The sequence below is a fragment of the Teleopsis dalmanni genome, chromosome 2 (assembly GCF_002237135.1).
Source record: "Teleopsis dalmanni isolate 2A chromosome 2, ASM223713v2, whole genome shotgun sequence".
Taxonomy (NCBI): Eukaryota; Metazoa; Arthropoda; class Insecta; order Diptera; family Diopsidae; genus Teleopsis; species Teleopsis dalmanni.
In genome coordinates, this window is record NC_051847.1 from 229,576,751 (window position 1) to 229,597,093 (window position 20,343).

Here is a 20,343-nt window from a genome sequence, read left to right on the forward strand (position 1 = left end):
GGTGATTAGACTTATCTATAATTTTTTTATTTACTAAACTAAAGGCAAAAATATTGAATACGTATATGACATTCAAAACCATTTCCACTAAAACCATTAATCTTAAAGTCGAACATACGCTTTAAAGTGTTAGTTGTAATTGGTGTAACTCGTATCAGAAACTGGATTGCAACTGCATTGGGTTTAAAGTGCTCCACTGACATTTTGTACCACTTTTGTGCAAATGGCCACAACTGGGTCAAGCCATTGTTTGTTCGTTCATTATCAAAATAGACGCACACAAATGGACACAACAACTGAATTAGAATCAATGGAAAGTTGAACTGTACTTGCTAGCAGCTAAGAAAGATTCTCTGAGACCAAGCTGGGAACATGGCAGCAGAGATAATCAAGTACGCATGAACAATATCCGCTCAGACGGATTTATGCTACAAGAGTGCAATTTCAAATCATATCAAAATGAAATACAGTCGGGAAATGTTGCTCTCGACTGCTGTGGTCACATTAGAAAATGGCAGTGATGGCATAACAAGTAAAACTACAATTCTTTCAATTGCAGGAAAGTAGCAAAAGAAGTAAGTAGAGATTGCGAAGTGGTTGCTTGTGATCTGTCAGACTGCTGCGCAAGCCTGCAGTTTAGAGCTGAGTTTAAACCAGTGCGGTTCACAGACACAGAACCAAATCTTTCTGATTTATTTCAAAATACATTTATAAGAAAAAGGATACTTTGTCCTTTTATAGACAACATGTCTGAAGTATCTATGAGTACCTTCCATATATTTTGGCTGGTATTAGTCTGCGCCTGCGTTGTACCGACTCAACAACAACAACTAGTACAAGCTTTGAACAGTGAAGACAACGATCATTTCAGTAAAGCGGCAGAAAGCTCCGAGCAACACACAAAAAATCAAAATATCGCTGAAGATTTGAGCTTTTACGATGTAGCGCGAAAATTGTTAATAGATGGCGACACTGAAACCTTAGCACGTAATGCCGATAATCTTTTTAAAACCATACCGTACGTACGCGCAACAATACCGCTGCGCATTTATGAATGCCTACGTAAATTTACTGCTTTGCACTGCACAAAGCTATTCGTACTACAAAAAATGGAAGAACATAAGAATTACCCGCGTACTGGAAACTTAACTAAAGACTTCATGGATCAATTTTTTGGTCCCGAGAAAATATTGGGTAGTTTGGTTACTAGCAAATATGCATCTATGGCAGAGAAAGAGTTAAATCAGCGTTTGGTACAAAATTTTCAGAAATTTTTCGAGGACCGCGATATTAAAATACACTTCTTACCCGGCATCATGGTGCGTATAGTTCCAAGCAAGGAGAACACTCTAAAATTTTCACTCAAGAAAGGCACAAGTAAATCATAACAGTTTTTTACATAATTATTAATTAATATATATGTACCAATATATTTTTACACAAATTTTTTTTCCTTTTTATTTCGTAGAAAATAAATCTAAAAAACAGGCACGGTCTTTTAAACACTATAGGCGAGTACGTCCAGAAGTAGCAATGGAAACTGCGGAAGAAGAATCAGAGGAGGCACAGGAAAAACGTCCCATGCTTGGCAAACGGAAAAAGAAACGTACACTTAAAAAAACCATACTGCAGTTAGCAGTTCCGGTTATGATTATGCCTGCCATTTTAATGGGTTCATTTCTTCCATTTATTCTGCCTGTTCTGAAGATGGCCACAATTATGACGTTACTCCTGAATAATAGCGCATTTATAGCGGCACTCATCTATGCCGCTCGGACACATGTTAACTCACATGACGAACAACAACAAATAAACTATGGACATTCCTCTTATCACTGAGTTCAAAATGCATATGGAAAGCCTATAACACCTCGTAGCAGTCAGATGGACAGCTTTTTTATATAGGTTAAATGTAATCTACTTATCAGTCTATATAAATTTCTGTAATTTCTATTATTTCTGTTATTTCTGTTATATTGCGAAATAGTAAAGGATTTAAACTGAAAAAAAAATGTATTGAAAAAAATTAGTTTAAGTTAATTTTTTGCTTGTCGATATAGCTGAGGTTTCTGGCTATACAAGTTCTTATTATTTCTACAGGTTTTTTTGCTTTTAGTGTTCAACTTTTACGCTCAGCATTAAAATGCAAAATAGTGTCTCAGAACAAATTAGCAGCTCAGTAATATAATATTCCATTAGACAATAAACAAAAAAGAATTAAAATAATTTTTGCAAATTATGCTTAAACGTGGTCAAAATCCTCAATTCGACATTTTTCAACTCGCTGAAGGGTAAAAATGTCATATTTTTGTCAGCGAAAAACCTACGAAAATCCGAAATGTTCTTCTTAACAAATCGTAATTCATGTCTAAAAACGTTTAAACAAGACTGGATTTTGAAGCTTTGATGCTGGCATCGATAGACATTTCGGCGCTACTCTTAAAAATTACTTTAAAGTGAGAAAGCGGAAGAAGTGGTATAATGTTAAGTTCAATTTATCTTTATAATTCAGTTCAATAAAAGATGGTATTAGGTTTAGGGTGAGGTTGTATAAGCTCAGCTAATCAGGTTTCCGGCGAAGTAGACCATTGTAAATAACATAGCTATTTTGTGCTCTATTTGACTCTAATTGGACTCTAATTGGCATTTATTCGTTTGAATGAAAGTACCTCGTTGCAGAATTCCTAATATAACATCCTGTTAAATATTAGATTAAGACAATTATTATGGATAATTCACAAAATCTGTTCTAAACTTCCGCAAAACTTCTTGCTTTCATATAAAAATAATAATACGTAAGTGATTTATATAAATTTCCTTAAGCATATACAAAAGGCTCGAGAACATATTAGAAGTCTATTCTAAACACAAATCTTACATTATAAATACAGTCCAATAAGATGATGGAAACGTGATAACTGGTAACATTTTCATTCTTTATTGTGTAAAATATGTAACTTATCAATACTTATCAGTTAGCACTTAACAATACAATCGGAATAACTTAGGGTGTTCGATGCTCGATGTTAAGGTATCACTTGAATTGAAGCAAAGAAATTTGATTGGCCAAATAACCGTCAATGGAACGCAAACTATTAGGGATGATCAAAAATGAAAAATGATAAATTTCGAATACAAGCGTCCACGCTTACAAACCAGTGACCCTTTACAAATGGATTCAAACTCTGTATAGACGGCAAACAATATTATATTAATTGTTTAGTGAGTTTAGTAATTAAGTATTTAGTAATTGTATATTAATTATTGTCTGCAGTCAGATGCAATGGTTAATTCATTCCTATACTACTCACGACTTGACCGCTTGCACAAAGCAGTTAAGGAAAAGTGACCAGAATTGGTTAAAAGAATAGGAAATATATTTAATAGTGACAACGCCAGATCATACACATCTTAGTTGACACGAAACAAATTAGTAATTGACGAATTTTGAGCATCTACCATTCTACCATCTACCATTTCCTTTGGTCTCTGCAAAATTCTTTTAATGATAAAAAATTGGCACAACGAAAAATTCTACACCAATGGAATAATACAAAAGGTCAATAATGTACCAAAACACCATGGAAATTTTTTTTATCTCCAAATATATGGTTGGTCCAATGCAATCACAAGTTCCTTTGTATAATAATTTGATAGAATGTCATAAAACACATTCAATCACCATTTAGAATACCTCAGGTCATGTCCAACCCAAACAAGTGACAAAGCAAGCATTTACGACGGCGCTAATTGCTAGACATACATAACATGTTATATGAGGCGTTTAAAGAAATAGATGGATAGTGAAACAATTGAAACTACTAATGAAATAATTTTTCAAAATTGTAAAGCAGTGACTTCAGATTGGAAAAAACGAAACGTAAAATAATTAACAATTATATTAAATATTGTGAAAATATTAATTAAAGTACTTATTATTAAATTGATTTAAGAAATACACTATAACAATAATGAAGAGAGTCTACTTCATTTTCGACTATCAGAATTGACAGCCATTAGAAGGTATATCTCAACATGAACTAAAAATCTAAAAGTAAATTCTATGGAACTACGTTCGTCTCCAAAATTGGTTGATGTTCTGACTTCACTGTTGTCATTTTGTTTAACAATATATGATGATTTCTAATGGTTTTGTGGTTTTGAAGCAATCTATAGTAGAGAGTATGCAACTAATATGCAAAAATCTCTAAAAAATCTTGAACAAAAAGTTCATATTTTTATTATTGTCTAATTAATAGCTTTGATCGTTTTTTATATATTTGATGGGTCATATATTAACAATGCTTCTACACATGCCACACGCTTCTTCTAAGCTTCTTGTTCTTTAGCGATTTTTTGCACTTTTTATTGGATTTTCATTGAATTCTAGTTTGTTAACATTGTCGTGTGGTTTTTAAATTTCGATTTCTCTCCATCACTTCCGTTTATTTCGAAACGAGATTTCACACAAAACAAACTCGTCTGATATCAGAAAAAAACCCTGAAGACGCGAAAGAAATGCTTTAAAAATTGAATTAATGCGATTAAATGAGTTACCGGGGACCTCGTGCTACATCGATTAGCATTTTTTATTTATTTCTATTAAATAATATATATTTTAAATTTATTTTTGCATAATAACTTCGTTTCACGGCTCAAAAATTCTAACCTTTTAATAGAATTGAATTCGATGTTTTTTATAATTTTATGATATTATAAAATCATAGACAATTTATTCTGTCGAAAGAAAACCGACATTCCACATCAACTATAAAATACAGAGCTGTGCAGTAATGATTATATTTGTAATTAGATTACGCTCAATTATAAATTACTGAGTAATTTAATTGATAATTGAATATCCAGATTATATGTGTAATTTAATTGAAAACCTCAATTACGAATTGCAGTATAATTGTAATTTGTAGTTGCGTTTCCAAATTACAAGTATAATTTTAATTGAAAACCCAACTATGAATTACGCGTAATTTGCAAAAATAATCTAGAGAAGAAGAAGCATCGAAACTTCTGAGAGATGATAAACGAATCGAAACTATGGTTGGATTTTGGGTTTTAAGTAGACCGCATTTTGTTTGCTTGTTTTTGCTTTTTACATGCATTTAAGGGTGGTTTTGCGCAATTTTATTTTTTTGTTTTTTGTTTTAAGCGAATGTGTAAACATTTTGTTGTTCCTTTTTTTGGTTTGACTGTATTTAACATTTCCTGATACGTAGTGCGTGCATTGTTTTAAGCAAATTTGAGATGATCGTTGTTTTTGTGTAGTATATGTGTGTACAATTTGTGTGCATATAATATAATTTGTTTTGCTCATAAGGTTTGCCTACATTTGTTTTTTTAACCGATAATGTGCATTTTAATACGTTTTATTGTCTAATTGTCTAATTGATCTAGAATAGAGACAAAAAAGAAAGTTGGGTTTTCAATTAAACTTATACCTGTAATGTAGAAATTCAACTACAAATTACAATTATACTGCAATTCGTAATTGAGGTTTTCAATTAAATTAAACATATAATATGGAAATACAATTATCAATTATAATTTTTCTATAATTGTAATTTAATTTGTAATTTAATTGATTTTGCACAGCTCTGATAAAATATCAAAACTTTTTTAACTAAGCTGATAATTAAGTGCAAAGGTTGCTTAAAGTATTAAGGGCACTTTACTAAACAAATGACTTTATCTTTCGATTCAAAATCTTATATATATTTTAAAAATTAAAATTCAATTATACAGTAATCCCCCCTATAACGCGGTACCAGTTCGTAATTAGTTTCGCCTATCTTTGCACGTGTGTATACGGGGTATACGGGAATAACCTTATAACGCGTGTTTCTATAACACGAAACCAATCTACAGATATTCCTTAGCAAATAGAAATGATATTTTCAGTTCTATACACGTGTTTACTATTATATTATTTTTCTATTAGAAGTGATAAATCTTAACTTTTATGGGAAACAAATAAATATTCTCCTTATTTGCCAATATTCGCCGATCTATTTTAATTGCTCGGTGATGGAAAAACTAAACTTTTTATTTTTTTTATAGGATTTTTATTTTTAATTTTAAGTTTTTGGTTATTATTTTTTATTGTATTGTACAAATGTATATATGACCCTTAAATAATAATATAATTTGTAACATAGTATATATATAAAAAACAACACGTTGTAAAAATAATTACTTTAGAAAATAAATTTGTTTGTATATATCAAAAAATATATATTATAATAATTTTTATAACTAGAAACACGTACTTTACAAGCAATTTCCTTAAAAACTAAACCTTAACACTGCAATGTGAATTATCCTTAAAAATAGAACCTCTCGCGTTATAATTAACATTAATTAATAAAACATTAATTTAGAGTTGAAATTAAAGTTAAATCTTTTGGGAACCCCTCTAGATTCCTCTCGCTTTCAATTAAAAATTTTGCAATTTTAATTATTCTTTAGAGTTTTAAACAACAGACCTGACGATGGGTAAAGAATTTGATTTGTAAATATAAAATTTCGAATCAGCACATCAATTCCCAAAGAGTTTTATTTGGCTTTGTGCATATTGTGCATATTATGTATAATGTATGTAAGAAAGTAACAGCCACCAATTATAATTATTATAATTAAAAACTGTACTCTTATAGTAATGGAATAATGATAAGTTTGCTACCTAATCCTCTTTCTTTTCATGAATTGTAGCTTTTTTACGATCATCCTCCAGAATGTCCTTATCATCCCAACCCCACACCATCACGGGCTCATCATCGTGATTTAGTTTTGATACCATTTGGTTTGTGATGCCACTCGTAGAGTTATTGTTGCAATCAATGGCAGATGAGTGAGTACCATCACCAGTACGACGGACACGTTTCAGCACCATTTCTTCAGAAACTGATTTCAAGTCATATGCTTGGCCTATAGTTTGTAATTTGTTATAATTCATTTCATTCATTTATGAACTATTTATAAATATAAAAATAGAAAACATACCAATTTTAGCCATCAAATTTATGAAAGCAGTGGACCAGTTGTATTTATATGTGCCTAATTCAGCTGCTTTATAATCCCAAGGGAAGACATGATGATAGTTATGCCAACCTTCACCGAAAGCAATAATTGACACAACCTTACTTTCAACTGAGCTTATTGCGGTGTCATAGGGTTTCATTCCGTAGAAATGAGCTGCGCTATTAACCAACCAAGTACCGTGCAATGACAGACAGTAACGCAACATGGAGCAAACAAAGAAACATACTTTTAGTGATGAACCCAAATAGAAATATGGGAACAGCGCAGGAAGCACGAAACAACATATGGGCATAACGATGAAATAGTATCTAGAATTATAATTAAAATAATTGTTAAATGCCCATTTTGATAACAACAATTCTGGTGCAAATCTTACTTGCGTTGGAAGACTACAACGGGATCAGCCAATAAGTCACTCATATCAATTTGTTTGCCCTTCTCTTTAACATCAGGGTGTTTTTTGCATAAAAGCCATCCCATATGTGCAAAAAAGAAGCCGCGTCTAGAGTTGTGTGGATCGGCGTCAGTGTCGGTGAATTTGTGATGTACGCGATGATCTCGTGTCCATTCATAGATGCTGTTCTGGAAAGCCAATGATTGACACAACATAAGAAATATGCGCAAAGGCAATTTGGCCTTGTATGCTCTATGCGACCAAAGACGATGTACGCCAGCAGTAATTCCCAAACCGCCAATAAATCCAGTTATATAGACTATACCAAATTAAATAAACATTTATTAAAATTTGTAATAAAATTAAATGATAAAGCAAGAAATGCTTCGTGTTGACTAATGTACTATGCACGTTTTTTACTCCTATTTATTAATGCAGACATGTGTACTCGATCTCAGCAGTTTTCTGCTAATACGTCAATTATAAGCTCTTAGCTTAGCTTTCAATTGACGTGTTATAATCCAAGAGCTGCGTATACGTGTTACGAAAGTATATAGCCTAATTATTGGTAAGAACTTCGGTTCTGTTCTTGGAATTTCAAAAACTTTTCTTACTAATAATTCAATCTGTTCGAGTCATAAAACTAATTTCTGTTTTATATAACTTTTTAATACTTGTGACGCGGTACGATGACAATAATTCAATTGGGATACTTGGATTTTGTGAATGAATTTTTAAGGTTGATATATGTGTCATAAAAGCTGAGACATGCTTTGAATTTTACCAAAATCATTCAACACTTTGTCAACTACATAAAAATTATTTTGGAAATTACATTTTATGAATTACTTAGACAGTTGTGTAGATTTCTTTTCCAATATAAAACAAGAACCATTGACCATTTAGGAGTATATTTGCGTCACTACGTGCTATTACGATAACTGCAGTCTTTTCAAATTTTTAAAGTTCATCAAATTGCAAAACCCGATTTAAGAAATTTTACATTGGCATTATGATTATATACTCTTAAAAATATATTGTGAGCTTTGAGATTAATAGAGAAAACTAGAATTGATGAAGTGCTCATTATCATATCATACAAACGATATAATACTGTTATATATAGACTTCCTTAATATTACTTTGACAACCTTTCATAGGTTCAGCTGTTACCTTTAAATTATTTTGATATCTTCGAGAACAATAACTTTACTGGTACTTGATAGCTAAATGCTATTAAGTATTCCTTTAAAAAACAATAACAATAACAATAGAAACACTTTTTCTATTCTATATTTACAAAAGTGATATACTATGTATATCCAATGTTAAATGAAGTATTTATATATTTGTTCTTGTTCTGTCAGTAATACTTACTCAAACCGAATTCAATATAGGCACTTTCAGCAAATATCAGATACAATCCATACAAAGCAGTTGAATGCAAAATAATGAAGAGCATTATATTTCCCCAAACAATTTCCACTTTATAGGGTTTCTTCTGAATGGCACTATTCTCAGCAAGTTTTGCGTTCTTGGCGTTGGATTTCATTAGGGCAGGTTCGCCTTGAGTCGGCACACGATCATTGCCCTTGATGGTGGAGGGGCAAGTTGCGGTAGTGGTTGTTGTTCCAGCTGCCGCGGCTTTGTTATTGTGATTGCCATCATTAGATATGGCAGTCTCAGCAATAATGAAGGTGCTGCCTATTATATTGGGAGCCATCTAAAAATATACAAGGAAACAAAGCAAACTATTTGAAAAAAATGTTTTAAAATATTTTTTAGAAATAAAGAATATGGGTGTGGTACCAACAAAAAGCTAACAATACAGAATAAATATTCAATCATTATTATTAGCGGTATTATTATGATAATTGAAACATCAATTTCCTTTTATGCTCTTGTAAATAAAATTAATTAACTATGCGGATCACATGCAAACTACGGGTGTACTCGAGTACACAGTATCTAGCAGCTACACAAATAGTAGGCAGATTTCACTTGCTTAACCTGTTCGCTGGCCTTATAAATTGTAACACTGTTTACTTTTACAGATCAGGTATATTGTGAACAATTAAGATGTCAACAGTTATATATTTTCAACACTTTTAGCTCCAACTGAAAATTAATTACGGCAAATTACTTAATAAATCACGTAGAAATGTTTGAATTTTGAAGTTTCGTAGAGAGGGCTCTCCTGTTTGGTTTTGTGATATATTGCAAATAATTTTGGGTATGCAAATTAGTTATTGTAAATAAAGTGAATTTAGAAAGTTCTAAAGCAGCAATTGCGCATTCGCAGCTACAACTGGCATATTAAGTAGTTAGTTTCGATAGGAAAAGCATTAAAGGAAATACCCGAAACTTTTACACGTGCTTGGTAGAACCTATTACCTAAATCCACCAATGCAGCTAATATGGTGTAAAGTGTGCAATCTTATATATGTATAATAATACTGACTTCAACTCACTTGACAACAATTTGAGCAAATACTTCATTTGGAACTAGCTCCCAAATCTCTTGGACAGTACTACCTCATCAAGAATTCCAGTCAATGAATGCTAGACTATGGCAAATCGATGCTACTTGAATTCCTAATGCCAAAAAGTAAGCTAATGTTACCGAAAACATAAAAAATCGATATTAAACGACGTTAAACAAAAGCATGCAAATTGAGTTGTGTATAAATTTTATGTCGAATTGAAACGTAATGTTTCATTCATACAACAAATCTCACACCGAATGTGAATTGAATAAATTTTTCTGCTTAAATTGAACGTCTCGAGTGGTATATGTGAAGACAAAAGCCGCTGTAAGTGGCTCTGCTGGTAGTGGCTCTGCTCCACAATGGCCATTCAAGTCTTAAGTCAGCTGAAGTATCCAACTGCAATAGGTTAAACGAACTTGTTTTTCGTTTCTTTCAATTTTAATAACTATTGGTCATTATCAAAATAGCGGAAGTAGAGCTGGAAAAAGAACGAATCAAGTAGTCGAGCTGCTAAAAACAATATTTTGTATTCTGAAAACTAATCAATTCCTCGAAAATATTAGTTATTCACTTTATTTATGTAACAATTTATTTATTAATTTCGAGTTTATCTGCTCTTTGCAAGGTTCTTTTTGACGAACAATCACAATCGGCGATTTCATCAATGGTGACTAATTAAAGCTGCGGCTAAGTTTGTGACTTTTCGGCAGCGATCAGTGAAAAGTAGAAATAATTGATAAATGGCTAAGATAGACTTAGCCATTAGCATATCGCTGACATGTACATCACATAACTGTATCTTTAGATTTGAAAATTGTATTTCAAATGAATTGGCAAGAAATTTTTTTTGGAAAACATTTACTTTTCGCTTGTGTACTCTTCTGATTTGATCTAAAACTGGTTAACTTGACACTAAAATGATTTTACTGTCCATAAAACATATCGCACTCTTGACATTGAACCACAGTGTTGTTACAACATCGAGCACAACACTCTCTAGAGCTCTATTAGTTACTCTATATTAATGTAATGCAAAACTTTTAACTGCAAGTGCACTCAAGCTTGCGCCAGATACAAGCAAACAAATACAAACAGCAATTGACACATTTTGAAACAAAATTCAGATTCAAATTAAAAAACATACAACTGAAATCTGTATCTAAAAAAAGCATTCACAAAAAAATTCAAAGATTAAATTATGAAATATGAAAATATGAACTAAGCCAACAGAACAGCTTAGAACCAGTCTTAAATACAATTCACAACAAAGCTACAGATACAGATATAAAGTGGTTGGCCTCATACTTGTTACTTGAAATTTAATTCTAATTTGAATTTAATCCCAGCTGAAATGTTTCTATTAAGAATTTCATAATTTTCGATTTCATAATTATAGCTAAATTATTAAACAATCAATTCAGCTATAATTCAGTTAAATTTTGCTTTGTGAATATGTGAATACGTTGCAATTCCCCCTTCCTCACTAAGTTCTAAAATCTCCAAAGGTCTTTGGCAAAAAGTGTGAATTGGCCAATTTCGATAAAAATATTGTAGTTTGTCGAGAATAACAACTTTTTAAGTGCACTCAGGTAATGCTTAATTAGTATCTATTGAAACATAAATCCGCGAATCATATAACTGAAGCCATTAGAATACTCATGGACTTAAAGACCATGATCGCGTAAAGCATAAAGTGAAGCCATTCGGTGGAATTCTAAAGAATGTTAATAACGAAAGGCGCGTTTCAATTACTCGTTTTTACATTGAAAAACTAAGAATAAACTAGATATGCTCACATAATTTTATGGTTAATAGTTAAAATTGTTAAAAATTTTCTATGAAATTATCTGTTTCAGAGTTCACAGAAAATATGTTTTTTTTTATATTTATATATTTATTCATTTATTTATCTTATATTAATTATTTTTATTTTTTTTACCAAATACTAGATCAATGACTGCAAATCTGAAGACATTTTATTTGAACATATATTAATTGATGGAATATATCTTCCAATGACTCGATGTATTTCATGAGTTCAATATTAAGTTTAATTACGGGTAATACTTATCTACATAACAGTTTTAAATATAACCATAACTTTTTTTTTGAAACTATGACCAACATACATCACATATTTACAAGTATCTATTTTTAAATTTTTAATAGTAGATTTTTAAAAAATATAGATTTTTAAAAAAATTAACGAATATAAAAATGCACATAAGAAATGTGATACTAATATCTAGGAAAAGGCCTGTACAAATATTATTTCTAATATCCATACTCCATACCCCTATTAAAAAGTATTTCGATTTTCGTTATTATTTAAATGGTATAATTTTCATATATAATTACTTAAGGGAAAGCCAAACATAAAAGATGTTTTCATTTTGAAGTTTGGTTACCCACTTATGCATATTTTTATATTTAAATTCATTTAAATTGAATTGATTTTTAGAACTAAGTAAACTCCATCAACTCATACAAGCATCTAGTAAATGTTACAGTCAAATAAAATATATTTATTGAAATAAACAACAGCCAAAGTGTCAACTAAAAAGAAGTTGACAAAACTATTAACAAAAATCAGGTAGAATCTTTTATATCTTATATATGAATACGTAAAATTTCAAAATTATTATTTAGTACCACTGAACCAGTCAAGTATAACTTTTGAATTAATCATTGGGTTACTACTTTATTTCTAAAAAAATTGAAGTCACCGAAAGATTGTTTCAAAACTCCATTAAACTATTTCTTTATTTGGTTTTGTCAATCACAACTTAAATTTATGTTAATAATTTGAAATTCGCTGTGGTTTACACAGTGCAATTTTTGCTTAATAGCGCAGCGCCTTCAGCTATAAAAACAGTTCCGGTAACCACTAAGCAGAGCTTTGAGATACCTAAGGTCAAACTTAACTCTGAAGTGGTATCGACGACTTTTCTTTTCTTCTTTGCTATTTCGAGACTCATTTAAATTAAAAATATTCATAAAAATTGAAGTATAATCGAACTATTGCTCGCTTATTATACTACCAACTGGAAGGTAGTACCTAACTATCGAGAATACAATGTAGTAAATACAAAATACAATTTCTTTAGCCAAATATAAATTATATATTACTATTATTCATATATTAATAAGATTAAGAAGACAACGTATAGTTGAAATTTACAATCACAATATCTGAACCGCGCTTGACTGATCAATGAGCAAAAATGTGACTTTAAGTGCATAGGATTACGTATGGCTGTGTTTGCGCACCACTGACGATACTTTCAGATATTGAGCATTATTGACTATTATTAATATTATTCATTATGACTTTATTGGCTGTTGCGTACGCCATACGCATACAGAATAGTTGGTGTGCCAAGTAAGGTTTTGCATTGTGTAGCAGATTTCAGAAATGCTCGGCAAAAATCCTTTAATAAAAACTAGCAGAAGCAGAAGCAGAAGCACGCGTATCTGCTTATTTAAATATGCTGAAGCGATGAGAAATTCTTAAATCGTTTTATGAATTATCAATTAATCAACTTAGTTACTTTGGTGCTTTGGTGCTTTGGTGCTTTGTATTTCTGCTGCTATTTATGGTTAACAGGTAAGATTCATAGCTACTTTTTCATAATTGTGTTCTTTGTGTTCTACGTGATGCCTGATTACTGGCCTTCACGTTGACATATGTTGAGAATTTTAGAAGCGAGATGTTAGATGTTTTCTATTTGTGAAAAAAGATATATATAAACATATATGCATAAAAATAAATTTAAAAGAACCTTTGGCTTTTTAGGTATATAACGAATATGGTTACTAGGAAGCCTTATGTCGATATGAGCTATTTTGGGTGCTATAATTATTATGCATTAGCATTCGTTATCTGTAATTTAAAAAATTTAAGATAAAAATGTATTGTGATAATCTAGTAGATTTTAATTTCAAATGATATAATTGTATATCTTATTAATATGTAAAGTGAATATAAACAATTTCAATTATTAATGATTTCTTTTAACTAACATAACATAACTAGATCTAAAATTTTTCATAATATTTCTCGAAAAAAAGGTTTACTTTATTGGATCATCTCTTCCACAATGGTGTAAAAATGTTTAAAAATTATATCAGGTATTTTAGAGTATATTAAGTATATATATATATTAAAGTATATTAGAGCATAAGATTCGTTTACTAGAAACTTACTTATAAAGTCCACAAATTATTGGTTAAAAATACGATTTTGCAATCTAGTCAAATAATAGGAAGAGAAATTCTTTTGCGTCATAATAGATTACATAAGCCCATGAGCGCAATCAACATAAACCTGACGATCAATTTTATTTCATTTATATGCATACATACATTATAGAAAAAAAAATTAATAAAATTAACATAAGTAGCGGAGAGTGTCAAAGGTCTGCTACATATCCATTCCTATTTCCATTGCAAAAAAATTGCTCATCGCTAATTATAGATCGCTAATTAAACATTGTTCACGTTATATCATCTTGTCAGGCTATGGATAATGTAAAGTATATTTGAATTGCCATAAAAATGGTGCAACTATTATGTACTTAGAGTTATTATAAAAAAAATGAATTTCCAAAAGAAAAGAGAAATTATTATTTACTGAAATTGGAACCAGTAGTGTGAAACAGTAACGTTTTGGTCTAAGTGAGTGTTATAATAGAACCTTATACGTACATTAAATCAAATGCATAATATAGGTAGACTTAATCCAGTCAAGAGCATTGTACATCTAAAATAGCACGTAGCCTATCCACCACACTACAAAAACCAATCTTAATAGATATCTACCGGATTGTCAGAACAACTTTAGGAATGGAGCAATTTATTGGTATTTATTAATAGTAAATCACATTGTCAATCACAAATCAATCAAGCAAATAATAATACATAAAATTTAACTAAATTCTACTTCTGTTTTTTAAAATTATAGTTACATGGCCATATTTGCATTGATCCTAAAGTTCTAGTCTTATGAGAGCTTATCTTCCATTCAATATTTTGGTTTTTAACTGAATCAACATTAACTAAATAATGTGATGAAATATATATCTAATTCTAGTCTGTATTCTAATAATCATTTTCGGTGATCAAAAATAACAGAACTTCTTAAAACTAAAGTAAGGAGAAAATAACACTTACTTCAAAATGAATGAATGTACTGAACGAACCAGATTCTCTTCAGATAGGTTTTTTATATTATTTATTCCTATTAAAAAATTTTCTATAATAAATAAGAAAAAATGAAAATAAAAACAAAAATGAATGCTGCTTGAATGGTTAATTTTATAGTGAACAGTAATTTCTCTAGAAATTTTTCTATATGAATGGGCAAAAAACAATAGTTTCAAGAATCCTTCTTCTTTTCATTATTGAATATTTGTCGTGCCAAGAAGAAAACATATTTTTGTTTATAATTGACTGAAATTTAAGAGGATAAAAAGCTTCATTAATAAACTGAAATACTTTGCTTATAAATGAAAGTAACAAGATATTTGAGCAAATTTTAGTTTAACTTTTAATTTGTGGCGACTGTATTTTAAAGCTTGTGGCACTGTTTTACATTGGCGATGAATTTGAAAACTTGAGGATATTAATTTAAATATATCAATCAACATTGTAAACATTGTAGAGACATTTCATTACATAAATATATATGCACCGTTATGTAAATAAATATATTTTATAGACAATCACTTTATACAAGCACTTTACGGTTTGGTGAGATACAATATTAACTACAAATCAAAAAAGTCTTTATGATTGCTTTAGGAAGGACAAATTTTTATTTCTCAACTCAACTTAAGAACACAGATTAACTTATAGCAATTACAGCTAAATTACGGCAAAATGCTCTGCTCACCTTTTTGTTTGTTTCTCACTGTGATTTAGTCCAGAACTTTATTCACGTAGTCCTTCGATTTTCGTAGAATTCCTCAACAGAATTTTACAAAAATTCTCTATTTAGCACTTAAAAAAATTGTTTATTTGTTTTAATTTTTAATTTGATATTTTTTTATTTAAAAGTTCAGTTTGCACATTTTTACTTGTAAATTTCGATAAAGACTCAACACACGTTGCACCTTTCTTTAGTAAAACTCGCGCAAGGACCTGAGCACTGTTGGATTAAATTCTTTCGTTTATAGAAAATAAAAATATTTGATATTTTTCAAATCCGAGCTTAATGATTTCTTGCTTAGGATAAGCTGAGTATGTTCATTGCACGAAGTCAGTTAGCACACAGTTTGTCTTGAAATAATTACACGGAATTTTAAAGCCAGCTTCGATAGGGTCTAACCGAGCGATTTATAGATCTGTGCTTCTTAAGCTCGGCTCGTTGCTTGTTCACTTTAATTGCTCGATTGTTCGTTGCTTAATGATAAGAGCAGGCACTGCGTAGCTTTATTTGTGTTGCTGTTTCGGTTGTCGGTAGAGCACAAACGAGCGTCGACGTAGACGATGACAGCACCGACGACGCTACCGATGACTTTGGCTCTGTTTTATTTACTTCATAAGACAGGCACAGTAAGACAGGCGGATAGTGCTGGCTAAGCTAGCAATGCTGGCACTGCTGGCACTGCTGGCAGTGTTGGCTAATGAGTCTCGGCGATACGCAAAATTTAATTTTTCTCAAAATCTTTTAGACTTGGCCGAGACATTTTTTGTTGTTCTTGCAATGTTTTTGTTGTTACTTTTTTAATTAATTGACTACGTGCGAAGACATTCAGTCACTGTTTGCAACATTTTTTGCAATTTTTTAGCAGCTCAAAGTACTTTTTTTAGTTTATCGTTTTTGTCTGCAAAATATTGAGAAAAACTATCTTTTTATGCCTTCATAAAAATATCTGAAAACTAGTTCTTTAATTTATACGAAACAAAAAACTTACGCCAGTTACTAATGCCGCAAAAATAGCTTCTTAATCTTTTCATTAGCAAATTAATATTTTAAAAATGGTGTTTACCGGCTTTTCACATATGCACTGTTTACTAAACATTTAAGATATTTTAATAATTTTTTTTCATTTTAATTAAATAATAATATATCTCAGAGTTTTTAGTCACGTAATTTTGCAATGCTTTGTTTAAATCTAGTTATCCAGACTGATATACAGTGATCGTTCAAGCTAACAGTGAAGGCATTTTATTAATAATCACAAAAATGCCATAAATACATAAATTATTATAAATAAAAACAAAATCTAGCCCTAACTAAAAGGTTCACATTTACCAACAACGCTTGTGTTTTCATTACTTATCACTTACATGTCAGAAATACATAAATAATTAAAAAAATACATAATTTATTATAGTAATCAATACACCAAATTAAATTCATAGCAATTAGAATATTAGCCCTTTCACTCTACTCACGCAAATACTCAAAATAGGTTCAGTTTCACTCTATTTACATTGAAACAAGCAAAAGTCTTATAACCAACTAACAGCACCAAAAAAATGAAAAATAAACGACAGAATAATATCATAATGAAATTTCTATATAATTACAGAACTTTGGCTCAAATAAATAGTAAGAGAATGACAAAAAATACTTTCCTACCAAAAATCTACATAACTTTATATCCATCTCTCTTAGTAGTAGGGAAATAAGTATCTCCGAAATTAGTGGAGCAACAAAGAACTACTTACCGCTGTTTAATTGAACCGACCAATCCCCTCATTTAAAACTTTTTAAACCAAATGACCATTTCATATTTGCGATTATGTAAGTACAATTATTTGTGGAATTTCATCGTCCCTTGTTAGAATTATTATAATTAACTCCGTAGTTAGAGTCAAGATAGTCAAGTGAGTACTTTATACCGGTGTAAGGTTGAGCTAACAAAGCACTTTGTTTAGAACTTTTTTCAGTCGAAAGGCCATTTCACAATTGCGGTTATATAAGCAGATTAATTAGTATTTTTTTGACAAAAATTATTACATATTTTATACCAAAACTTTAATTAGAGATCACTAATAAGATCATAATATATTGCATTAACATTTAAAACCTATGACTTTTGATAATCATAAAAACATGTTTGTTTCTTTCAATAATTATTAAATTTTTTAAATAAAAAGCTAGTAATTTTTTATTGCCAAATTTTAGTAAATAATATTAAAAATTTCTAAAGTATTACTTGTTAAAGTGTTTAAATGTATCAGACTTAATTATTTATTAGATGAAGATATTATTAATTATTAAACTCAAATATCAATTATAATAAGCTCAAATAGATTTAATTATTTTATTTTCTTTAATGAAATATTACAAATTAGAGACAATAATTATAATAATCTATCGTAATTGCATATTACTACCTATTTATGAATAAATTGTTCTATTGCTGATGCTTAATTTAGGAAACTGTACTATATTGTATACGTTTCCAGCTCTAGACCTGTAACATCCCTAGATTAATATTATTTGTTCTAATTCTAATTTTTCTTTGACAACTATTTGTATATTAGAATAGAAGAATATTTCATAAATGTTTTTTTTCACTTGAAAGAGGATGGTCTCAAATCTATAATAGCATAGATGTGTATTTAAACAGAAATTTTGAGGTTTAATAGCACTTACTTTAAAATAATCTAATGTATGTATTATATTAAAAACAAAACAAGAAACGGAAGTTAAGATGATTAATGTATAGAACATTTTACATAAAAACAGAATATTTTAGTTTTACAAGTTATATTATATTAACTTATTATTTATTAATATTAATTCAAATAATAAATTATTTTACACAAACATATTTTTTTCGAATGTATTGATTTGTAATTCCCGATCATTTCTAGCTCGTAGAAATATCGTAAAAATATTAAAATACATTTATATACAAAAACTCTTTTCGTGAATATAATTCATATAAGTCGATTTCAGTGACTAGTTATAATTATGAACTAGATACGATTTTAATTTCAAGTTAAAACTCACCTTGGTGTTTACTTCCATATTTCAGTATTTTAAGCTTGAATTTTTTGTTTTTGATTCGAAGCACATATCTAACTCAAGATTGACATATCTCTATGTTTATTTTACTTCTGTTTCTAATACGAGGGTTTTATTTAATTCAGATATCTCTATAGCTCTTTCCACGTACTATCGAGGTTATAGTTGAAAATCTGTCAATAAAAAAGTCTCATCTAAATCAATGTTTGTTAATGTAAAGCCTTCCGAAGACCAAATAAATATTCAACATATTTTATAAGGATTGGTAAAATATTTAATATATTTTGTAAAGATCTTCAAAAAAACATCTTTAAAAGTAAATTTGCAATATTTTGCAGACCGGTAGTGCTAATAACACAGACCGGTGGTTGAGAAAACTTATTTTAGATGACGCAGAGATGGGTATTCTGATATTTATTTAATTAATAGTATAATGATTTAAATTAATAATATATTTAAATCAACTATATACTTCAACTGTACTTCACACAAAAGATAAAGAGGTATTTTAAATTTTACTCAAATTTTCTATTTAAACCAGATCACTCGTGACCCATGTAACATCATTATGCCTTACTTCTAATACAGATTTTAGATAATTCCACACTCTACAAAAACGATAGAAATCAACCGCATGCAGAGCAAAAGATTTTGCGTTAGAAATAATCTTTCAAAGTTTTAAGTTAATGGAAAAGGGTATTCCTTTTATGGTACTTATTTGGTAGAACTATTTCAGTAACAAATATGGAACAAAACTCTTGTTGTAGGCTTTACGTATTTAGCTTAATAATTAAAACCATTTATTAATATGGATCTTCTAATAGAAAATATGCTAAAATTGTGAAAACTCTATAAAAATTATGACGTTTTTGCTACGTGTGTGAAACTTGTGAGACTGGAACCCACTTAAAACACCTCTTAGAAATGAATAGAGAAGATTTCCACAGCATTGAGGAAACTTCACTCGAGTAATAAGAGATAGAGAGAGATGTGCTACGAATTTTCGTTAGTCATTATGGTCAAATCTGAAGGAAGGGACATCTACAAATCACTATCAAAGAACATTTCATTCAAAAGAAATCAGTGTATGATGTGGTATTACAATGTCACAAATTCGTTTAGGTTTGAAAGTCATGTGATTATCGAAAGTGTAAGATAAACTTCACTTTTGGAAACAGAAAATGAATAACTAAATATTCCATTGAGAACATTTAGATAACGTTATATTTTGTATAGTAACTTTCAAATAATATACTGAAACAAAAATTTGATCAAAACATCAAGCAAAAGTGTGTAAAACACACTTTTCTTTAAAAGGATAACCCATTATTTTACGCATATGATTTTAGTCATATTTATTTATAAATATTGGTTTGCTAAATCTATAAACACTTTGACACAACTACTTATACATAAAA

The 20,343-nt window shown here is 29.8% G+C and overlaps 2 protein-coding genes across 3 annotated transcripts; one reads left to right on the forward strand and one right to left on the reverse strand.

Annotated features, from left to right (window-relative positions):
• Positions 1 to 746: 746 nt before the first annotated feature.
• On the forward strand, positions 747 to 1,839 carry LOC119676906. The gene is made up of 2 exons (XM_038088173.1): positions 747 to 1,377; positions 1,469 to 1,839. The coding sequence occupies exons 1-2, from the start codon at positions 747 to 749 to the stop codon at positions 1,837 to 1,839; spliced, it is 1,002 nt and encodes a 333-aa protein (XP_037944101.1).
• A 4,360-nt stretch (positions 1,840 to 6,199) lies between these two features.
• LOC119679076 (acyl-CoA desaturase 1) lies at positions 6,200 to 19,098 on the reverse strand. 2 transcript variants are annotated; one of them, XM_038091232.1, is made up of 6 exons: positions 16,857 to 16,939; positions 15,833 to 16,766; positions 8,828 to 9,173; positions 7,433 to 7,769; positions 7,018 to 7,364; positions 6,200 to 6,942 (listed from the first exon to the last, which is right to left on the reverse strand). In XM_038091232.1, the coding sequence occupies exons 3-6, from the start codon at positions 9,171 to 9,173 to the stop codon at positions 6,698 to 6,700; spliced, it is 1,275 nt and encodes a 424-aa protein (XP_037947160.1). In that variant the 5' UTR covers positions 15,833 to 16,766; positions 16,857 to 16,939; the 3' UTR covers positions 6,200 to 6,697. The 2 variants fall into 2 exon arrangements, with proteins under 2 accessions (XP_037947160.1, XP_037947159.1); XM_038091231.1 differs by lacking the exons at positions 15,833 to 16,766; positions 16,857 to 16,939 and adding an exon at positions 18,911 to 19,098.
• Between the last annotated feature and the right edge of the window lie 1,245 nt (positions 19,099 to 20,343).